This window comes from Cydia strobilella, chromosome Z (genome assembly GCF_947568885.1).
Source record: "Cydia strobilella chromosome Z, ilCydStro3.1, whole genome shotgun sequence".
Classification (NCBI taxonomy): Eukaryota; Metazoa; Arthropoda; class Insecta; order Lepidoptera; family Tortricidae; genus Cydia; species Cydia strobilella.
The window spans coordinates 9402378-9427692 of record NC_086068.1 but is presented as its reverse complement, the minus strand read 5'-3'; the positions used below and the strand labels follow the sequence as shown (position 1 = coordinate 9427692).

At 37.5% G+C, this 25315-nt stretch overlaps 1 protein-coding gene across 2 annotated transcripts in view; it reads right to left on the bottom strand.

The window, feature by feature from the left end:
• Window positions 1–895: 895 nt before the first annotated feature.
• Window positions 896–25315, bottom strand: part of LOC134754347 (homeobox protein caupolican) — a 61866-nt gene continuing 37446 nt past the window's right edge. Inside the window, exons 3-5 of one of the 2 annotated variants that reach the window (XM_063690629.1) lie at window positions 23590–23699; window positions 2314–2612; window positions 896–2179 (exon numbers count right to left, since the gene is read on the bottom strand). In XM_063690629.1, coding sequence (XP_063546699.1) covers window positions 1671–2179; window positions 2314–2612; window positions 23590–23699 — 918 coding nt within the window. In that variant the 3' untranslated portion in view covers window positions 896–1670. The remainder of the gene's footprint in view (window positions 2180–2313; window positions 2613–23589; window positions 23700–25315) is intronic. The other variant, XM_063690628.1, reaches the window with a different exon arrangement.

The window sequence follows — 25315 nt, the reverse complement described above, 5'->3', positions numbered from 1 at the left end:
TTCGAAAATTCTCAACAAATCTGGTACTGGTAGTTATTTAAACTTAATATAAAAGGTTAAGGCTACTGACCTCGTAAAATAAATAGTTAAAATGCGATGTTCGATTTATCTAAAACACTATTAAACAATAGACATACAGTGGACGTAATTAAGAAGCTTATTTAGAAACGTGAAATTTAATATCAATATTCATTATATATCCTACGCAAGTATGATACCTGCAATGCGCATGTTGCATATGTAGGGGAGATCGAGCTAGGTTAACACAAATATAAGTTGACACAGCGTCCATATCTCGAAACCATAGACGTTAGAAGTATGACCCCCCAGGAAAGAAATGCTTCATTTTCCATTCTAACCAACTTCATCATACATGGTTTAGGCCTCAGATGATCAGTTGAGGTATTAAAGCGGTTAGAGCTAAAATATTGCTGTTTCTCGACATTTTTTCAAGTCCATATCTTTATCAACTTTGGCATTTTCCGATATACGTTTGAAGAATTCAGACAGTGCTTTTTATTATATATTTGGACTATCAACGTTTTTAAGTAAAGGCTATGTTTTATAATCTGAAAGTGCAAAGAAGTTTAAGCGTCTGAAAAATAAAACGGGGAGGTATGTTGAAACACCTTGTTGCAACCTACGTCGTCAATTTTTTTGTTTGAGTTTGACAGAGGCTGTTAAAATCATATTTTTCAATTTTACCTTAGCACTTTGGTTACCAACTGAAAGCTTATTAAAAAATACGTGTATTCCATAATGCTTCAGTAACTAACAACTAGTTTACTCAACAAACATATTTATTAATGTAGCAAATTTTTTATTTTAAATTATAACTACTTACCTAAAGCACGATATTGAAAACTAAAATTCTAAATCGAGCTTACCGGTGAAAATGTTTTACTGACACTAGTTTGCTATTTATTGTTTAAATTCATAAATTATAGACGTGTGTCAACTTACCTCAGTACCTGTTTCAAGTTACCTCGGTATTAAGAGAGTTGAAACAGATCGGATTGATGCAGAAAACATTTTTTCTTAATTAGGTCCAGGTACAATATGGTGTTACTGTTTTGATACAGACTCCGTAAATCTAGCTTCCAATACAACAGAGTTATGACCGTAGAAGTAAAATTTGTGACAACTCTCCTTGGTCCCCCTACATTATTGTTATTATTTTTAACGTTTCTGAATACGCCTCTAGGTACTAAAATATATGGGACAAATTTGAAAATAATAATTTACACTACATACAGGTACAACTAAAAGTTTAAACAGTGTTATTTTATCTAAAAAAACGTAACACATGTTAATACCTATTCTTCAATTATAGATCACTTTGTTTAACCACCTCCGAATATAAATACATGAACGTGTTTGTTGCAAGGTCCAACTGGTTAGCACCTAGTATTGTCGGTCAGTCGGCCCGGCGCGGCGCGCGCGGAGCGGCCGGTGGCCCCTCCGCTCCACTATCACATTATTAAGCTTCTCTACCGGTGCACATTTATTATTATCATGTATAATGTATGTATACATATTTATAACATTAATCTATAGATTTATTTACAGGTGAGAAGGCCCTCGCGTGGTTGCGTGGCGACCGGCGGCACGGCGGCGACGGCGGGTCGCGGTTATTGTCGGTGCGCCAGCGGCGGGCGGGGGGCCGGCGGTCAGGCGCGCGGCGGCGGCGGTTCGGCCAACGACGACGTGGACGACGAGGAGGGCGAGGGCGCGGGCGGCGCGGGTGCCGGGGCCGCCAGCGCCAGCGACCGCGAGTACTCGAGCAGCGCCACGTCGGCCGGCGTGGCGGGTGGGTACAACCCGCGATACAGCTCGGCCCGCCCGTACGGGTGCGCGAGCCGCGCGGCCGCCGCTGCCGCCGACTGGTAGAAGGCCGAGGCGGACGGAGGTGGCGGAGGAGCGTCGCCGTCTTTACTCGCCATGTCCGCCAGTGACCATATTCGCGGCTTGGCGGAGGCGGGCGTGCTGCCGGGGGGCGCCCGTGAAGGCAGGTGCTGGTAGGCCGGGTGCAACGGCCGCTCGTACGGCTCCGGCGACTCGGGCCCGCTGTCGGCGCGCGACTCGGACCATTCCGACTCCGTCCTTTGTCCCAGCATATCCAACCTTTGTTGTGGCCGGTCTCCGTCTTCGCTCGAACCGGTTCCAGAATCCTTTCCATCTACAACAAAACGTATTACATTGTTTTCAATTCTTACATATTAGTTAAAGGTACATTCATTAGTATTTCCCACATTTCGCCGAGCAATAGGGACATAACGTGGGTTTGATTTACGTACAGCTTACAATACATACCTAATACATCCTTGCCGTCGTTGCTCTTGTGGTCATCGTCATCATTATTATTGTCATCGTCGTCGACCCTGTTCCGTGGCTCCCACGTCATCTTGTTTTCCTTCTTGAGGCGGCGACGCGCGTTGGCGAACCACGTTGAGACCTGTGTGAGCGTCATCTTGGTGATGATGGCGAGCATAATCTTCTCGCCCTTCGTCGGGTACGGATTCTTCTTGTGCTCGTTCAACCAAGCCTTGAGAGTACTCGTCGTTTCTCGTGTAGCATTTTTTCTTCTGGCTCCGTTTAGGTCCATTCCGTATCTGTTAAAAATAAAGAATAATGAATAAGGATTAAATTTTAAACTGATTATGTCGTAATGGAATTATGAGCGTCACCAATCTTCGATAAGAAGACAGGCAAGCAAATTTTCACCCCGGTCGAGGTGCTTAAATTTTTTATGGGAATAATCAAGCATAAAAGGCAGAGTCTGATTTGGGCGAGATTTAAGATAACAGTTTTCGAGACCGCCGGGCGGGACCCTCGCCGCTGCCCAATGAGAGCACCAGCATAATAATTGAAATCGCGATAAGCCATCGACTGCTGCGCCAGCGCTAAGCCCGGCTTATCTTAGACACAGCTAGCAGCACGCATTTGTTGGACCGTGCGCCCTTATTTGAATTGCCTTATCTTTATTACGATGCAATTCTCGTATCGCCAGCCGGCTTCAGTAAGCACTATTGATTAATTAAAATATTATCGTTCATTCAATACAAATGGTCAACACTGCATATATATATATATATTTATTTTAATTCTATTATAAGGTGAATCCAGGAGAGCTACTATATAATTATATTCTCAAGTAGGTAATTGTTTTTTTTCCCTTACGTTAAAACGGCATAAAAAACCAATTAAAACTACAGTCAAACCTTCTGATATTCACTCATTCATCTTTAAGTTCAAAGTTGAATTGTGAACTTAATACTCGAATAATAAGATATAATAGCTATGAAATGAATCTACCTAAATACGTATGTGTAGGTATGTATACAATAATACAGGAATTTTGCAAACTCGATTTTATCATAACCACACATTGTTTCAAATTTTATAACATTTTTGTTGTGGAGTGCAAACGTTCTGCCGGCTCCATATGCCGCCAATGCAACAGTCGGAAATAGAGTAGGGTGGAAACTGGGGATGAGTTCTATGGGAAATTAATAAAACTGTCACTTAAGTCGTATAAGTGACGGCATCGCCCCTTATCGTTGCACTTCGCGTTCGGTTTTGAGTCTTATGCCGGCCTCCCAGGGCTCCGATCCGTGCCTTCTGCGGCCGCGTATAAACTCGTTCTACCAATTGTTAAGCTTGTTGTTGACTTAATAATACTCCTCACCCCGGTCGACTAAAATCCTTATAAATAAACATAAATGAATAAAAATTTTCTCATTTTGCAACGTGATAATCTACACATCTCTTCGTTGGGAAGTAACTTCGAGTGCAAAAACTCCTGTGGCTTATAAAAGAGTAGCTCAATAGAAAGTTAGTTTACGTTAAATGATTATCTGACCGTAAAACACCGCTTTAAGGCGACATAAATTTAATGACGTTCGCGTGAATGAACTAACATCCATAGAATTGAAGTGACAATACGAAAGTGGAGCGACGCCAAGCTTAGGCGTATTCCACAAACAAAAAACCTCCATTTATCCACGGCGTGCCACTTTCACAGCATCCGCGCTCGCGGGGGATACCGCCGCAAAGCGTGCATTTTTTTATTATTTTCCTTCCCCCGGCGCGGCGCAGCGCTCCGGCCGTTGCGGCTTCCCCTTCTCACCCTCACTCCTCCTTCAATTAAATCCCTATCTAACCCACCACCTCATGCTTCCTACTTAAACTCATAAAAATGAGATAAACACAAAAATATTGCTGGTACCTAAAGCTGTTGATATTAAACCTATTGCATCCGCGGTTAATTTGGACGTTTAAATTAATTTCTTTATGATTTTAATCACAAGAGGGGAGGAAGCGGCTTGATATAATCGTCATAAAACGCGTCAGCCGAGCCATTTCATAAAACCGCAAATCCGCTTATTTTCTGTTTGGAAAAAGCGTAGTTTGTTCTTTGAATCGTTAAAATACGGAGGACTCCAAAACACTTATAAACCCCGATAATTAAGTAAACTCAAACCTTGAGTACTTAATTCACTGATGTAGCTGTTAGATTCTACATGGTTTATTTGTTAAAGTAGTTTTTAATATGTATACAAGGAGCGCTAATTGAATTAATCGGTATAATATACATAGGTGCAGCTGAAAGAATAAAATAGCAACCATTCGAAAATTAAGAGTCAGGCTCTTATGGGACACATAACTAAAAGTGTAATTTTATACTTAGGTTAAAATATGAGTGATCATGCCGCCGGGGGAGTGACGCAGGTTAAAGGCTTCGGGATATAATGTTACTACACTTCGATTTAACCAATGACACCGTCGCCGATATAGAGTTACACGGTGCGATATTTTGAGAGGTAATAGATGTACACCGTTTTCTTTACACGCCAGTAGGTTACTCAACAAATTAATCTATGGACTAGAACTACGAAAAAAAGTTGACACGCCGACAGGTTTTGTGTTAAAAGTGACATGGGACTGTGTCATATGAGGGAAGATCGTGTTACTGGCAGAACTCGTTCCTTCCCGCACTATCGCGGACAGACAAATTGAGATAATGTGGACATCAGACCCGGCTGTACATTATTTAATTGGGAAATGTTTTCAAAGCCAAATATATCAATTGAGCCTGGAAAACTTACCTACTTAGATAGTTTATGTAAATAGCACTAATTATTAAAAAACGAAATATATTATATACATGGTTGTGTTATGAAACATGTTATGTTAAGATGGGAAAATAAACCAACAAACATCGCCTTTCATGCTACAAGTAAATTACTATGTTCGTAAAAATGATATGAGATAAGGCTAATTATTTTGCCTCGTAATATAGGAATGGGCGCACGCAATGACCAATCTCGGGGTTATGGACGAAGTTTTAAAAGGTACGATACAGGCCCTAAATATTGGTGGGTAGATAGGGCGGTCGGGGGCGCGGCACGCCAAAAACACATTACGAGCGGGCAAAGCGCCATTACGGCCAACCGCACGCGTCGCGCAAGCGATACCCACCACCTGAACATGCTAGCAGGCGACTAATTGGTCAGCCCCATGCATAAAAACCCTTATAGAACAACTACGGGGGAGCCTCATGTTTCCGCCTAAAACGTAAATAAAACCCGAAACATTATAAGCCGAGTTTGGAAATAATTTAGATGACTAGTTTGTGGGAAGGTAGTAGAGGTAACGCGCGGGAGGGTGTGTAGCCTGAAATGTAGGTAGAGCAATCGAAGCATGGTGTTTCCGACTACGCATCATCTTTGTCAACTATTAAAGGGGTTGACGTTCTAGAAGAGTAGACATTAACAAAAGATCAGTGCGAGTAGATTCATTGATTTGAAGTTGAAAAAACGAGTTTAGTTCACACATTAACTACATTAGCTAAAAATATCGTAGATTAATATGAGGTAAATACAAGTTAGGCAGGCAAAACTTATGTATGGTGTGTGCCGCGCCAGATTTTGTTCCTATCAATTAAAATGGTATTTTGTTAGGTTGGATTGAATTGAAAAAATTGAATATAAAATAATTAGTATTTGTTTTTAAAAGTCAATAATATATTTGGTCAAATAAACTATAAAAGAACAAGGCATGAATATATAAAGATAACTAAATGAAAAAAACAAGACATAAATTGTCGTCATTATCTGTGGCAAATTATTTTTCTGTTAAAATTGTTAGTTGACCCGACCGACGTCCGAGCGCTGATAACGTAATAGTGGGCATGTATGTCGTCCGCACAGTTAATTAATTCAAGTAACAATCTGTCTTTGTATGTGTTTACTGGCTGTAAAGCAGCTGCACCTTTGTTATTGGCAGCGTAATCTGACTGAGAAACGTGACCCGCAAAGGTGGCCCGAGACGGGGGATCGATCAACCGCTTCAAAAACTGACTAGTTTTATCAACAATTAGATCTCCTTTAACTCCGTAAACAATGAAATAACTGTACATACCTTTATCCAGTATTGAGTCTTTGTTTCTCATTCACAAAGGCCAAAAAACGCTTCTTTGATTACATTTATATTGTCAAAGTTACAGGAAGAAAAGCTAAAAGTTCCCATTGCATTAGCCGCCTATTGTTATCCGGATTAAAGATAAAAGCGATCTATCATATCAGGCTTTATTAATTTGATCATATTTATAACGAGCTGCGGCCCGCACTTGCTTCTTGCACTTTATTTCCTTCTTCACGTCTACCGTATTGCCGACAGATAGGTATATGTTCCTCCTAGCCATTATCACCTGAAGGCAAGGCATGTCCAAGTTGGCTTCTGCTATTTTCGATTATATTTCAAGCTACCTATTCGTCTAACCGTTTCTTATCGTCGCTAGTGAAGATCAGACCTAAAATTACATAGTTAGCTCGCTGAAAATCAAATCGTAAATACCACCATATCGGCCTAGGCATATCTAGCCTTAAGATAAGAATCTTAAATAAATAATATAATATAGTCGTTACAGGTTATGCTTCGAAAAATATCAATAATATAACTATAGTTCATTAAAATTGTCCTAGTACATTACGTTTTCACAATAAAACATAAAGAGTATTTGATAAGGAGGCTGTAAGGTTCAGCTGTAGATGTAAAATTGTAGTGACGATTTCCACCTTTTATATAAATACGCTTTCTTTGTTTTCATAAAGTTATGAGTAAAACGTTAAATAAAAGAAATAAGTGAATAACAATCAACATCAGGAGACAACATTACCAGGAGACGCAATTATGATGTTCTTGTTCTTGTTTTTTATAAGTTGAAAGAGCTAAGGCGTGACCGCCTGTTCTGACCGTTCCTGATGTCAACATTGAAGATAATTAGTAAGCTCCAAAGTGTATTTAAAGAATATATTGTCGGGAGCTGCATCATAAACAGAATTTACGATGTACGCAAGTAAACATATGTTCTTCGTGTGCGATATTTGAAACAATTACTTATCAATTAATGTTCCGCAGTTTAAATGTATTTGTTTACGGTGACCAGGGACAGATAGAGTTCATCTGGGAAGATGTCAAGAGATGTTATTTATCAAGCGTCAGTCGGCAGCCCGGGCGGAGCGCAGCCCGGGACGCGGCGCGGGAGCGGCGCCGGCGCCGATACGGGACCTCACAAGTCGACTAATGTGGAACGAATAAACTAGTGAAAATTAAGTGTCGCGACCACGATTCCTCTGCTATCTCGGGTCACGTCTCATTTTATTGCTGACATATTATTAATATCTCTGTGAACATTGAATTTTATGCCCCTAGGAGGCATTGTTTCACAACACGATCTAAAATGAATTGTGCAACTTGTTTCATCAGCAGTCTGTGATTAAAACAACATTTAAATGAAATAAACAGCGTTTTTGAAAAATGTTTGAACATTACAGTTTCATGAAAATACATTGAGAAATTTAAAGCAGGCCTCAGCAGTGCGTTAGCTAGCTAGAATAGTTATATTCTAAAGTTTTAGAATAAACCCAAGGTCGTTATGAAGTAAATGGAATCACATAAGCACCTATAGTTGCCGATATCTAACCCTCAGAGTAGGTAACCTATTTAATCCATTTTAAGATATTGACTGTTCAACACTAAAATATCTTATTTAGGGATTGAGAGTAGAATTTGTTTAAATATTTATAGAAATGTCCACTTGGACTAAAAGGGACGCTTGACCTCTCTGTTGAGTGTTGACTATATTAAATTTAAAGATAATTAAATGTCAGATGCCAAGAATATCAGTCTGTCTATTATATTTATTTTTACTTTACCAAATTTACTACAAACGTTTAAAACACCATTTATCTCTATTCTCTTTTTACTTATTTATGAATTTAGATAACTTCACAATAATGAAGCGGCAGATTTTTTTCTTTAGATCCCAATTAACCAATTTACTAACTTCTTATTGGAATAACGATTAATTATCATATAGTATACATATAATTACAAACATTACAAAAATAAATTGCATACATACATTAAAATTATTATATTACTATACTGGACAATATGAAATCAATGACAAAAACGGCAATCATAGAGCAGATTTATAAATTCAACAACCATCAAATATATTTTTACTCTGATTGGTAACAATTGACTGCAGCTGGTAGTTCTGATACTTACGGCAACAGCAACCGTAACTTTTGTAGCAAATGCAAGGCAACCAACAGAATACATACTTTTCCTATTATCCATTTATGTATTAACCTGCCCCGTCCCGGCTATCAGCTGGCGCCACCCTTGGGACACTGTTGGGTGTAAAGTACTCATTGTGTAATAAACCCATCATCAAGCTATGTCTGGCTGTTGGCTTCCGACCTCCTCGAAGAAGAAACTTATTACATTTAACTTCTTCTAAAAACCAAAAAGCAGTTTGTTCAGAATCGGTAGAAGTAGAACCGATTAGACTATCACTTTTTGTTTTATATGATGACAGCCAACATACGAATACCGATCGATGTATGTTAGAATATCTGCGGTTTTCAGTAGTTGATGTTAAACGTTGTTGGTATCTTAAGGTTATCACTTATCAGGGCCTCAACAAAAGATGGTGTAGGTAGTGTAAGACACTATCTCTGCCAAAACAGTTCGTGTTGTCATCAGTAACAGCCGACCACTAGTTGACTACAATGGCGGTCAGACCGATACACAACCAGAACGACTAATTGATAGTAGACGGCGTAACATAACAACTAGTAATATTACAGAGTTAGGCACTATCTAGTTTCAGTCAAAGTGAACACGCATCCAATTTTGGCCTTATAAAATGCGACACAATGTTATTTTTGGTTTATTTTATTAGGTACATGCGTTACTTCTTACAAAGTTAAATACTTATTATTGTTTATGGTCTTATCTACGGACAGGGGTTATTCATGTTTCTAAAATCATAACCAGGAAAAAATTTAATGAATGACATCAGCACGTACGTTCGTGGCAAGGCATGAGTCTCGTGCGCGGCTGACCGATAGGAAAAAGGAAAGAGGAAGCGTCCAATGCGCCTAGAATGAAATTAGCTTGTCGGTCAATTACTCCAGGCCCGGCCCGGGTTACTAATGGTGTGCAAGCGCTACCTGAATACGATACCGCTCATTGGCATGCGTCCGCGCGCACCCTTTATTGTTCTATAGATCGGTAATACACGGGAGGACTGGCATTTTGTGCTGTAAATCGTTGTCTATACACGTATCCTCGATTAACTGTGCGGTGCGGCAGTGGCACAGTGTTAGGACAAGTCGCGAGCGCTCCGATGACATCATGTCCGGAACACGCCGCCGTTGGCCACACAGGAACGTGAGCCTTTGAACGCAACGGCGAGTACCTATCGTTGCGAATCGCGGGTGATGACGCATCACCCTTCGTCGACCTCATAATGGATAGTTACGATACCTAGCTTGTCGGGTAGCTATGTACCTAGGTAATTGCGCGGTAATGTAGATTATGCAGAAATCTCGCCAATTGCTTTGGTAGGACTTAGCCGACGACATTGCGTTAATAATTACGAGGACAGTTTGCTATGGCGGCACTGCTTATAGACTTTTATTTTTGACTTCAACGAGGCTGACTCGGGGCTGGACTGGATCCACTGGCTCATTTATAAGCCCTAAAGTGTAATGCACTGTAGTAACCGTAATTACCAGAGGAGGTGCCTACTCTTAAAAGCTGTGTAACAATTAAAAATAAATAGGCATAAATAAGTCATTTGTTTCATGAGTATGGAACGACATGTCGTGTTTTTAGTAATGTATTATTATTATTTGTTCTATATAAAGCCACACAGGTATGCAAAGTCAAAATTAATAATGATATAATGAATTACTGTTCATAGCTTTATCATCTGTTTGATGTTTCGTATATCGTACGTGCTTACTCAGCGTTGTCAACGAGCGGACTGACCTGACCCGATTTCCCGTGGGGGCGAGATTGACAAATAGTCTTATTCTTACTTAACGGTCCTGAATGTTCACTTTATATTACTCGCACTTTAAGCTATTAACGAAAGCAATAGTACATTTCGATGCTAGTGCGGAAAGTATGTCATTACTGCACGAGTACCGAGATATCTTAGACTCGGGACGAGTGAAGAATGACATTTCCGCACGTGTATCGAACGACGTTTTTTAATACAGTTGCGAAAAAATAAGAAAAGCAACAAGTACGGAACGGAATTCGAAACTTTTATATTATTAATTCTGTGACATCATTGATATTGACATTATGAAGAAGTGTTTTTCTAGCTTTTATTAATTCATAATTCATAATTTATTGATAATGGTAATTGTTTACACGTCAAGATTAGGTACATAATATTTGATTACATTTAACTAAATGTAAATTATCCGCACAATACAAATGTCAATCATAATAGAATTAATAGAATTTTACAACAAAATAATGGTAAACATAAACATCGAATATAATAGATTTTGTTATTATTATTGAACCAACTTCAATGAAAGTTTTTTTTTTTCAAATGCATTTTCTATAAGACAGAAACAATTGTAAATATTAAAACATTGTACTATTATTACCTAAATATCGTTATTTATGATTATTTGTGTATCGTATATTTATAAAAACAATATCGAATGTTGCCTTTGGAAACTTAAAACATTCTTGCAGTAAGAAAATACGCCTTTTCTTTGACAGGCGTTCCGTTCCATTCAGACAACTTATAAGAACGGTTTTTCAATATTAAAAAATAAACGTGTTATAATACTTACAATGATGAAGAGGTAAGTAATAAAATATGAAATATGCATATTTTTCGTATACTTACATTAACAGTAGGTTTTTATGTTGATTACGACGTTTAAATGAAACTAATATTAACACTCATCAATAAGTAGTCATGAATTGGAACAAGTAGAAATTTAAAAAAATTGGAAAAGTAAAAAGCACTAGTTCGCGAAAACCAACTTTCCGCACGCTAAACAGCCACGAAAAGTAGCACTTTTTGAGTAACTGTATTAAAAAGGTTTTTTTCACACCGCTCTTTGCGAATCTGAAAATAGAGCGGTTAATGTGAATCAAGTAGTACAAAACCGGACAAGTGCGAGTCGGACTCGCCCACCGAGGGTTCCGTACTTTTCAGTATTTGTTGTTATAGCGGCAACAGAAATGCGACTTTAATTAATAAGATAAGATAAGATAATATTTATTCATTTAAAACTTATGCTAATTGGTTTTATACAATGGTAAATATACAATTTATACTTAAATACTAGTACATTCATAGATTCAACTCAAAATACATCATCTGTGAAAATTTTAACTGCCTAGCTAGCACAGTTCATGAGATACAGCCAGGTGACAGACAGACGGACAGTGGAGTCTTAGTAATAGGGTCCTGTTTTTACCCTTTAGGTACGGAACCCTAAAAATGAAGTTACTATTAAATTGACAGTAAGCGTAGACTATACCGTCCTCAGACTCCACTTTATGAAGCGTTAGCGAAGACCGCAAGATTACCATACTTCGTAGACGGTTTGTTAGGTTTGAAATACCACGCCACCGATATATGTTGATGATAACATTTCTCCAAGAAACATTAGGTCTTACACTCGTCTGTCGAACAAAATATTCATAAAACCGAATATTAAGTACTCAAGAATATTTTTAGACAAGCGAAATTGAAAAACAAAAGAAAAATCTTTGAATGCAGTTTTGTTCCTTTTTTTTTAAATACGAGTAAAATAATGTTTCCTTTAAGTAAAATGAGCTAACTTAAGGTTTTAAGGTACTTTCCCTCCAGGGCCTATAATTTTTTTATGCTCATTCTAGCACGGTAGGTGCTCGGTGATGAGTAAATATTTAATGAAGGGGAATGGCAATTTTTACTCTATGTAGAGTTACGCACTATGTCAGAATATTACTTATAAAAGTTAGCACGTTGTTGTCTCCTTTTCCATCTTATTTCAGGTAGGTATGTGATATGTAGTTTTATAATATAATATAACAGAAAACTAGTAATAGCAATACATATTTCAAGGATCGCAATCTTATTTTTGAGAGCAACCATTAAAACACAAATAAAATTAGTGTCATGTGTGTATTATGTCATGTGTTTTTATTAATTCGACGGCGCGGAGTTAGAGTGCGTGTTCAGATAATTTTTGGCACCTCGGCCGGTCCGATATAACTGATGGCGACTGTACAAGTCGCTCACGAAGCTTTAGGTATTCAGGTACTTAATGAATCGGGCAATAATGAGCGAAAACATGATGGTTCTACGTATTAATTTACCGTCTTGGATCAACATCGTTCCGCACGAAATTAATGTATCGTCCCAATGATATTTCTCCTCTGTAATTTGGAAATCTCCATAAAAAGTGACCCTTTTTTATTTCTCTTGGGCTTATTTGTGTTTAGTTAAAAATATGACTGATGTTATCTAAGTATTGAATTCTAAATGTGTTTTTTTTTTCTATAGAGGTACTTACATTGGTATCTTGTTTCTTAAAGACAAGTTAAACAATAAATGCCTAACGCAAACAGGCCACCAGGCGCCGTGTCATATTGGGAAGTTATAACCATTTAAAGAATACAATTGCAATTTCTTCCTGTCATAAATAAAGTTCGGCCGGTATGAGTAATCGTTACTTTGTGTGCACAATATCGGGCGGAGGCCAAATAGACTGGGACGTGCCGGGCATCCTGACGCTCTCTCGCATTATCACTTGCTTCGACGAAATTCGTCTACCTACTCCTATATGGTGTGAGTAGTTGAATTTTCCGTTTGTAATTATGTCGGTGAGGAGCGGAAGTGTCGGCGTTGGTTGTTACACCGGTCACGGCGCGCCGGGTGACGGTGACGACCGGCTAACGGGCACGCGCCGCCTATGGCGTGGCGCGCCTTGGGGACCGTCCAGTGTCCGCCTCCATTAAATTCGTTGGTCCCGGAAAAGATACATTTTATCTTCATATATTGGTTTCCCTTGCTCGTTGTCCTAGCTGAACACTAAAATCGGCTGACCGAAACATGTTTGTATCGATCGATTCGCGGCATCTAATGATGTAAGTACCAATGCCGAAAAATAATCCCGAGAGAAAATAAAAGCCACAAAATCGTAAAAAAATCAGTACCAATATTTGATTTGTGCTAAATCACATACATTTTACTGCAAAAAACTAGTATTTATGTTAAATCTTTCCATGGTAGCCGATTAGAACCCTAGATGAGACTGGAAATTATATTTTATTTATTATTTATTATTATATCGTGTTAATTATGTTGGGAATGTAGGTTTTCTGTGGAATGGAGCCAGCAATATAGGCACCCTTCCGGGGCTCTTAATATTACTAGGTGGGTGTAAATTTAAGTTTTTTTTTTAAGTTTATAGTTTATTTTAATGTATTTTGTATAATTTAGAAAAAATATATACAAAATTTGGTTTCTGTTATCTGCAAATCTGTATTAATTTTAATGTATTTTGTATAATTTAGAAAAAAAAAATACAAAATTTGGTTTCTGTTATCTGCAAATCTATATTTTGTACCTAATGTTAGGTTTCCGTTATCTGCAAATCTGTATTTTGTACTTAATGATAGAGATACTTTAATACCGAATATGTATTGAAACATATGTCATTACGATTCAAATTGCATAAATAACAAATAGTAAATACTGGTGTATAGCTATAACCACTTTTAATTTAGTACAATTTTGTCAACAATACGTTTTATAAGTTGTGATTACCTAAAAGTGATAGTATGAATAATGAATAAGCCATATTTGTCTTATATTTCCGCTGTTCTTTCTTTCACTCTACTTGTAGGACGATATACAAGGCAATATTCAATTCGATTATTATCCATTATCTAACACAGTTGGTCTAGTAGAATGTCAACATATTTCTAAGAGCTCTTAATCCTGATGCCCATAATTTCACCTTCCGATTGGAATTGTTATCTCGACGCATTGTCACGCCCGTAAAACGCTTTTCAGCTCTTAGTCAGCTCTTAAATATCAATAGACGTCAGTGAAGTAGCACATGAACGTGTGAAATAAAGGCACTTGAAAGTAAGTCAATCATCGCACACTATAAATTAAGTGACCTACTCGAGGCTACAGCTATGGAGGAATGTGTTCCTGTACAAAGTGACGAGCGAAGTGGGAGCGCGTTCCTCCGGGTGACACCCGGGTGCTGCGTTCGAAGAGGTTTTGTTTGCGAGCGAGCGAGGTGCCACGCCGGTTGTCCTCGCGCTAATTGTCGGAGAAGTGCCGCTTTATTATAACACATGAAGATGGACCGACACGATTTTACAAACTGGGGGCTTTGTTGCCTCGGAGGGTAATTAAGGCTTTTAAATATGTTTGAGCGGAGTGTTTGCCTCTTGACCGTCCTCGAGCTTTATGGAGCAGCGTCGAGTGAAACGTTAGCGAGAAGGGAGTAGTCTTTTTGTTGTAAATTATTTATGTCAGTACAGCTGGCAGGTTTTCTCGTCGTGTTATCGATGGAAGTATAATTTATTAGTTAGGCTCAACCTTTGGCGGCAATTATTTTACTGGTGCGAGTTTGTGTCAAATCTAAATAGTAACTGAGTAACTTTTTAAAACACCGGTATTTTTGATGCTAAATTAAATTTAAATGAACGAATTAAAACCTCCAAAACCCACTCGAATCGCAACTAAAATCCTCTAAAATACTAACTAGACAGGTTTTGTGTGAATCTGGCGGGTTCATTTCAACTATTAGTCGTTGAAATAGTTTTAGTAGTTTCAGTTGAAACTATTAGTAGTCGTCTCCATCGTAAGCAATGTTTGAATAGGTACATAATTCAGGTCAGCAGTTTAGTAGCCCAAAATGAACTACATTCTATATGGAGAAATCGTTGTCCACTATACTATATCTATAGAATGAAACAAAGACTATTATGATAATGATAATTACAAATAGTAGTTAAAACTATCTATTCAAGTTTATAAAAACATCATGTGTACATATATTATTAAACCATTTTCTATTCAACCTATTTAATTAAATTACCATAACCTTCTACCGTGTACGTATAATATTTATAAACCGATAAACAATTTGATACCCACCCCTGACAAGTGAGGTGTTTGGGCCCGAAAATAGTTAATTACACTCATTGACGGTCCGTTTTGGAGTGTGTTTAGTAAATAGCACTACGAATTGTTGGAGGGAGTGATTAAGGTGTGAGATAGGTATCAGGCGTCAGGGCTGGCAAAGCTCGATTTTTTCGGATAAAATAAGTTTTATTATTATTATTTATTTTATTTTAAACTTTATTGCACAAGAACAAGTACAAAAGGCGGACTTAATGCCTTGAGGCATTCTCTACCAGTCAACCACTGGGCCAAACAGAAATTAGTGCAAATTAAATTAATGGGTGCAGTGCGATGCAAAAAAAAAATTTCTAAATATAAATTCTAATACTAACGCCAATATACAAACTAGTAATATTTATATACTATAATACCTTTATAAACTACATACATAAACAATATAAATACATATACAAATTTATTATATAATATACATAAATATATTTTTGCATGTGCGGGGAAGGGGGGAGGGGGGGGGGGGGTCGATCGAGTTTGTTGAGAGAATTTTGATCCATGTTAGTTGTGCACACATCAGCATAATCAATGAGCGGGAGGATGAGTGCTTGAACGAGCAATTTCTTTGTGCATACCGGAAGGAAGTTTTTGAACCGGTAGAGTGTGTGTAAGGTAAAGGTGACCTTCCGACTGATCTCCGAAAGTTGCCCGTCCCATGAGAGATGCCTGTCAATGATTAAACCGAGGTCCTTCACTTGACTCGTAACTGGGATGACCGAGCCGTCAAAAAATATCGGTGCAACAGAAACCGCATCCAACTTCAAGAGTTTTAAGTTTTAATTTAAGTTTTTCATACAAAACTTGTTTTTGCTCTATTTAATTTGTTTTATATACTAGATCTATATAAAGTAATTACAGACTTAGACATACCTCATGTGTATGTGCAAAGTTTCATTACAATCCAACACGTAGTTTTAATCCGTTTGTATGGGATGGTGAAATTCGGCCGAGCTTGCCGAGGACTCTTAACGATTTCGGTAAAGTCGCGAGTAAACGCTAGGTGATAATATTGAGCAGCGCTGCGCAGTGGTAGCCCTAGCAGCCGCAGGCGCACCTGCCGAGCCGTCCTGAACCTCGTATTACCTCGTCATTAGTCCGAAGACACCCCACCACATATTTTATGACGTTTTAATTGTGTTATTTAACGCTTGTTATTTTTCGACAGCTTACTTATAGATCAGTCGTTTTTGCACTTGTAGATCTATCGTTATTGAAATACGAAAACAGCAGGGTCAATCAGAATAAGTACGTGCAAGTTCCGTTTTTTGATTTTTAGTTTATTATAAAGTTCAATTTATGTCTGAGGTCTATTCAGATTTTAAAGAAAAAGTAAGGGAAAAAATATGAACCCCAATTGTTGATTTCTCCTTTTTTATTTAAGTCATTTAGAAACGGATCATGCCAGAGCTCTTGCTTTTAAAATTAAAATTATGAAAAAACTTAATTTTATGAGACTAAGAGATTAGGTCCCCCCGCATAGTTTCGTACCATAAACCTGTTCTGGCCTGAATTTGGGCAAGACTTGTGAGCTGTGGCTGAAAGGGGCTCGTGACCTTTGCGTGTTAAGCAACACTAATCATCTCTATAAAAACTGTATTTTTTGTTAAATACGGCTGCGTACAGTGATCTGATCTGATCGACTTATACAAGTCCTTTAGAAATTAAAAATTATGATTAAATTTTAAGGTTACATTATAGGGTTCTATTACACCCCAGAAATACAAGTACTATATAAGCTATGTTTCCACGGCTCACTTGCACTGAGACTGGGTTTCGCTCAGTAACCTAATCCCAAGAACCTAAGGCGCGGCCTAAAATGATTTAATTAAGGTGGATTTTGTACGTAAGAGGCACGTAATTTGTACAGTTTGTATCTCAGGTACAATGTGACTGTAAAATCACTTATTTATAGGTAAGAATGTTTTCACCTCAACAGCTCGAACAAGCCTACTTTCGTAGCTTTTTAAAAACAAAGTAGCTTTTTAATTTAGTTAAGGCCGTGAACTGCCACTTCATACTTCGGGGTCTATTACAAATTCGAAATACATTTTAACCTTTAATATGTTCTCACTACTGAGGTGAAAAATTATATATGTCACAAGAGAGTAAAGTTACTTTACATCTCGTGTTTTTGAGTCCCTCGCTACGCTCAAGATTCTAACTTAGAATCACTCGCTTCGCTCCTGATTCAATTATAGACTCTTTCGCTTACTCGGGACTCAAAATCAACGCAAGAAAAACCAACTTTCCTCTCTTGTTGCAAAAATAACTATTTGTTGTTGTTTAATAAATCAAACATCAGTTTTTAATTTGGCTGTGTATTTTTGTTGGACAACTCGAAACCTTAAAAAAATTTTTTTATTCCCCTGACTGCTACTTTTTCTGTCTTCTGTCAGAATTTATGCTAGCGGCTAAGATCCATCTTACACCTATAGCTATTTCGATTTTAGTACGTGGTTTTCGGTTTATTACTTATGTGGCCTAAATGTTGGCGCTTGACAGTATGTCTGTTTCGATTGGTTGTATTTTCAGAACTCACATTTATTACTTTTATTTAGTACCGCAAAATGCTCCCCACCGAGTAATTGTGCTCTTACACTTTTTATGTATAAAAATTATATTACAACCAGATACAATTATTCATTAATATTTGACTAAACTTGACTTACTTGACACGGGAAAAACTAACTCGTCTAATCCGAGCATTACGGAGGGGATTCTAATTTAAGGTATACAGTCGGTGGCTGAAGTGCATGCGTCGTTAATCTTTATTCAGAGAAGACGGCTCCGCAGTGCAGTGGCAATTAAAAACGAATAAATCACCCCCATCGATCCCTCTCCTTAATGAGCTCTTAATAACAACTAATATTTGTTTTGAAAACTTCAACAGGTTTACAAGTGATAGCTCCATTAGATGTAAAAACATACTAGTCTTGAAAATAAGTTATTTAGGTACCGACGTGATTACATAATTATACCGTTTTTTTATAAAATACAGGGTTTCCTAGTCTACTATCGCGTCGTTTATTATATAGTATTGCCTACATATTTTTGTTGATTACTCTTTGGTGAATGGGCAAGCTAGCTTTTCAGGAGAGAGGTTGTACTGTGTTGTAGACAATTTGTAGGGCTTGTGACTGGAATCGATCTCATACCTAATGAATACATTTCCCCCGTTGATTCTGCACCTTAATGAGCTCAAAATAATTTTCAAAACATAATATTAGTTAATATTATGTTTTGAAAACTTCAACAGGTTTTATAAATTAAAGCTGCTGGGTTTGAGATAGTTTTATATTTACCGAACTGATTATACAGTTATGCCTAAAATACACGGAGTCTTGTACTAGTTATAGTAGTTATACGAGTTATCTGGTCATAAATTATTGTTTATTACAATTCACTAGTCTTTGTTGAAAAGTTTTTGTTGAATGGGCAGGCTAGCTTTTCAGGGGAGAGCTAGGTTGTATGTTTTATATTTTGTTGTGACGCTGTCATTGATGTTATGATATAAAATATAACATTCATCTTGATTCATCACACTAAAATAATGAAATAGATTACATAGTAGAATAAGCCTTGCCCTACCAGGGCCCATGTGAAACTATTATATATGTAACACCTGTGTACCATGGATGCAATAAATAAATATGAAATAAGGTGAGTTCGTCTAAGATCGGACACCAGGTAAGGTCGTATGATTAAAAATTTCGCCTGTTGCGGGGCTTTTTTTAATGCTGGCAAGGTGATGCAATGCGCCATTTTGTCCCGCACCCCCCTTCAGTCCGCACTTGTTGCTCCGACTGACAAGTCACTTGATATGTGCCGTTTTTTGTCCGGAAATACCATTCACTAGTTTTTTTGGAATAACTGGGAAATTTAAGCGTCATTTGTTTTTTTTTACAGATTGTATGTTGTTTCTATTACATTTGTGACAAATCTGTTTATTTGGAATTTAGATACGATGCCTGTAAGCCAAGATCCGGTCTTATCCGAAGTGCTGCTAATCATCCGATCTTAAATTCTCAGGGATGCTTAAACTTTTTAAGTGTCACCACTATTTCTAATTAATAATTTAGGTCTTGAATGTGATTAATATTAGGTGTTAAATCACAATAGAGCTCCCAAATTATCTTGCAATGATTGCTTCACTTAACTAAGTAACGCTGCCACATAATTAATTGACCTCCTAAAATCAAATGTGCCATTTTCAACCAAAAGGGTACTTATTGTCGGTTGTCAATAAGGCGCTATTTCCATATAGCTTCAATTCGAAATCAACCTTATCGACAAGCGACAATGTGGTACCTTTTGGTTGAAAACGTCACAAATATGTTTCTATCATTATAACAACACAGACTGTTTAAACATGGTCGTATTAATTTTCCACTTTCATATCATTTTATCCTTTTGTCCTCTTTCATCACCTACTTCTAACCTACCGTATTTATGGTGTCAATGAATCCACGTGGTTTCATTGACCCCCACATGAGTTCATTGACCCCACAGCTAAAAGTTTGGCAACCATAATTTCTTGGATATTTAGTGCACGGTGTAAGATCGGACAGAAAAATTGCAAAAATAAAAACAAAAATCGTGTCGGATATGATAGCCCGTATTACTGCTAGGCCAATTCTTTTATATGTTAATCAGTGGGTAAACGGATTATTTTCCATTGGTACCGGTAATAGGGCCGAACTTATGGGCTCGTCTTTTCTTACACCGTCAGGTAAATAAATTATACTGTCAATTTATTTTGTTTCCTATATGATAAACAATATTTAAACACTCATTACTGGCTCTTTACGAGTATGACGTCTAAGTAGGAGGATAATACGATTCAATTATATAAAACATTTAATTATTATTAATTCTGTATTTGAATCACGCCTGAAACCTATATATACACAAGCTAAAAAAAAAACAACATCATCTCAACCCACCCTACATCTCAGAACAAAACTTGTAAAAATACATAAACATTAATACTGGCGGTGCTAAGGATTGCCTTGTGGTATCAGATGGTGAGAAATAACAACAATAATAAATGTCCACATAGAAAATGTGAGTGATACCTATGTAGTTTTCTCCAACAAAAAGTATATTATGCAGAAACTAGGGAGCCTGTTCCTTCACTGTCTGTCACATTATACGACAAGATCGTTAATTACACTTAATGGCTAATTATAATTATCGTCCTCTATATTTACATGAATTGTAATTATCTAGGGCGTCGGGTTAGCCATAGAAAAAGCATGAGAACTATTTTTTCATAAGTTTTTACGAAGATATGAATGACAATTGTGTTGCGGATGAAATATGGTATGATCGAGTGAGCATGTAATTTGTCGGTTTTTTAAATATATGAAGTAAGATGGAAACGTATATATAAACATAACTTAAAAATAATGAACGGGCTAATATTAACTATATTTGTCTGACTGAGTCTGACGAAGTTACTAAAATATCCTAACTATAACTATGATTTAGTGATAATTTTTAGAGTTCCGTACCTCGAAAGGAAAAAAAACGGAACCCTTATAGGATCACTTTGTTGTCCGTCCGTCTGTCTGTCTGTCAAGAGCCTTTTTCTCAGGAACGCGTGGAGATATCAAACTGGAATTTATATCAAATACTCAGGTCTACTGTCCCTTGGAGCTGTGAAAAAATCAAACTTCTAAGCCAACGCAATCAAAAGATACAACCGTTTATGCCGCAAATTTTTGACACTCGCAAGGGAATCAAAACCTACAAGGTACTTCCCGTGAACTCAGAATCTTGAAATTTGGTATGAAGCAACGTCTTATAGGACAGATAAAGGAAAATTTTCGAAAACCGTAAATTTTTTGTTGCATCATATAATAAAAATATTTTTAATAATTTTAAACTTACTACCCCTTTTCTCATGAACGCGTCGAGATATTAAATTGAAATACAGGTTTGTGCAGAACCCTCGGTGCTCGAGTCCGACTCGCACTTGGCCGGTTTTTTTTATTTAGTTCATTGTGTTGTAAATTAATTATTACAACTATTTTGCATTACACAGCATGATCGAACACACATTGATTGTAAATTAATCCGCATCCGTTTATCACTACAGCTGTTTGTGTCCATCAGCTATCGTCATTTCTTGACTGCTGTCCCTTATCAAAACTAATCACTGCTTCTGTTACAAACTGGATGATTAGGATTATTATACACCTAGGAGTTGTGGTAGGATATAGGAACAGAATATTTGCCAGTTAATCTGCACTGATAGTTGCTTGTTGAACTCTCGACAACAAACTTACTTAATCTACCCAGCGTAGGTACTGCTAAACCAGTGATTTTTTTATACGAATCAATAAAATCAGCGGTCGGCGAACCTCTTACTTGCGGCCAGCGAGCCTCCCTGGTTATTTTGTATGTAATATTGACAAACGACAGAAAAGTCACAATTATTAACAAAAACTTCAACTTCGTTAACTACTATGTGGCCCTAATACTAAAAGGTTGCCGACCGCTGATTTAAATAATAATGAAAATCGGTTGATTGCTATCTAAGGAATATATAAACGTTGCCATAAACAGATGTATAAATATTGCGCATTGCATATACGGTAGGTACGCGGCAACTGGCCCAATCTGATATCTGATACAACATTCATATCTAATAAACTCATGTTTTGTTACCTTTTCAATTCACCGCTATCAGCTTGCCTACACAAGCGTCCTGTCTACATCGCCTAACATATAAATACGGGCACTGATTAACTGTATCAATCGTTATAATAATGATAAAGTGCTTACTTATCGCTTTAACACGTTGCCTTGGAAATTCTGATGCCTTTGATTTTTACGATTGTATCAAAAAACACTCGATACAGGTAAAAATCACATTGCAATAGTTACATAGTAACTTAGGGTTGGTTGCACCAAACTGACTGTCACCGCTACAGAAACCGCATTTTTTTATTATATTATGTGAAGTTTCATAGTTCACTGCTGAGTGGTGTTGATCTTCATTTCTGGTTGGTGCAACTGGCCCTTAGTGTACTATTAGTAACTGTGTCCCGTACATGAAATAGCAATACAGCTGCGATTGCTCCCATATAGCCGCGATATATGAGGTGACGAAAAGACTAGAAAGATAATTAACATGAAGCTCAGTGATGACTGGGGTATTTTACAGGGGCAACTTCATCCTCATGAAGTGACAGAGATGACGGGGCTACCTACTTGATTTAAGTTAAAGGCTTCACTCTGCACTCAAGTAAATAACAACCAGAATTACCTATTTTAATTTATATACGAGGGCTGGGTGCCTAGCCAATATCGAACGTTACGCGAATGTCTCTCTGTCAATGCGTCGCACTAATATGTCAAGTTAAGAGTGAGAGATTTCCGTTCCGTTCGCTACGGAGCGAACGAATCTTGGCTAGGCACCCTGGTCAGAAAGTTGTTTGCTAAGTTGGTTATTTGTTTGTAGGAATGTAGGTGAATTACTGTAATAACTAAGGTGCTTGCTGTATACTTGCTTGGTTGGGGACTTAAATACTTACATGGTTAAGGGAACTGGATAACTAAAGTTATTGGTTTAGTACTGTAGGTATATATATGCCTGTTTGAACTTGAAGTACCGCCATAAAACAAGCAAATGCGATTTCGTTCTGGAGTGATCCCACGTAGTGGGATAAAGAGAGTAACACGTGGGCCGGACACGTGAAGTGACAGTGGACGGGGCCCGGGTCGCTCGGACGCGTCTATGCTCATTTGTTCCTTTTTCATAGATTTGAACGTTTATCCTGTCGATAATGCACCCGACGGTGACTTATGTCCGTATGGCGAGAGCTCAATACTGTCCGGTGAAGCTCCGGTGGGAGGCCGCTCAAAAATTAATTATGCCTGGCTCCAAACTCCCCGATACTGTCACTGGGAGTTAGAAATCAGGAGAGGCCCACGAGCAATGTGCATTTTAGATCGCTGTAGGTTCATGAATACTGCACAATCATGAACTCTCGCAATTGTGTCTAAACTGTCACGGATTGTGACGCTATTTCGTTACTCACCCGTTGAAGGGGTAGCCGGCGAAGGCGGCGTCGTAGGGGTGGTACACAGTCGGGTAGGGCCAGCTCGCAGCGCTAGCCGCCAAGTTCTCCTTCAGTTCGATACCCGCAGCCTGTAAAAAAACAAGCGTTTGTAACACCTACATGATCTTCCTAATACTTATATTTAATCAAAAGACTGATCTTATTTATCTAAGCCGCGGTATAAAAAGCGGTTAAAATCAAATTAAAATATTAACTTATGCTTAACATTGGCGCATTGAACACAAAAACTTTAATTTAACCGGTTTAAAGTCCGAAGTGAATCTATTAAAACATCGTTTCCGGTAGCGTTAGCGCGATCCATTACGGGTCCTCGCCGGATTGATTCCCTGATCGATCGCTTAAAGTCCTCGTCTTAACTATTATACGAGCTAATGGGCCCAGATACAAGATGAGAGCATCAATCATCGACGAGACAAACGCACCTTTTTAGAGTTCCGTCACCGGGTTACAACTTTAATTTAATATCTAGGTAGGTACATATTACTTGTAAGTTTCGTCACTTTACGTGGCTGCGTTTGTCAAATAATCGTGTGGCATATTTTTTTGACCCTAAAACGAACTAAATGCACTTATAGGTATGCACTTATTTTATTGGATATTTTAATACTTGCCCGTCTTTGACATATGTATATATAATTTAAGTGTTTGTAGTTTGTAGGTTAAAAATTGTGTATTATTTGTTATGTGCTGTTGTTATATAATTTCAAACACAAGCTTGTATTGTTAATGGAATAAATAAATATGAAATATGTATACTCATGTTAAGGCTAACATTTTTTTTAGCAAAGTGTAACATTACAACGGTTGATAATAACATGTTTTTATATAATCTTATAAAACAATCACAAATTATATTAACATGAATAAAGTTTAATTGGTACAAGTTATCAAAGAAATTGCGTAAAAACTCTGACAGTATCAAAGAAACTGAGGGTCCAAAAATGTATAGCGACGCATTAAAATAACTCAGGAGCGACTCTTAATGCGGTCAGCCAGGATAAATCTATCAAAAGATTTTGTTGTCCAACAACTTCATTGGTGGCCGAATCGAAAATCCGATAATAAATTTTACTCAAGTACGACAGCGTAATCCAGACGCTCTGTCGCTCCTTGTTGCTTAGACCTTTCTGATATAATTCCAGTTTTCTGTTACTACAAATAATCGGACTAAGCCGTGACGTGACGCGATTCTGCATTCGAGATTTATTGTAACGCGCCATGTGGTGCGGCTTCGCCGATTTATGCAAATCTACCAAGCAGGTACCGATGCGACATTTACCTACTTTTATATTAATAAAGGATAATTTTTCCCATTGGGAAATCATATGAGAGAATGCATAAAAGACAGTTTTAATATATTTATTAATCAACCATAAATAAAGTTGATTAATACTTATTAGGGTACCTATTAACAGCTTACAAAATCACATTTTGGTCATGACAAAACTTTGATGAAGGCAACATTACTTTCTAGGCTAATTTAGATATTTTAAGGGCACATATCTAATAACATACTTAGCTTTATATTTTATCCAATATACACTAGTTATTTAATAAAAATGTAAGTTTTAAAGATGAACGGCACTTAAGATGCAATACTGGTGTCGTCATAGTTGGTGTGGTAAATATAGGTATATAAGATTGATATAATCAAAAGAACAACCAATTAAGTTTAAAAATAATG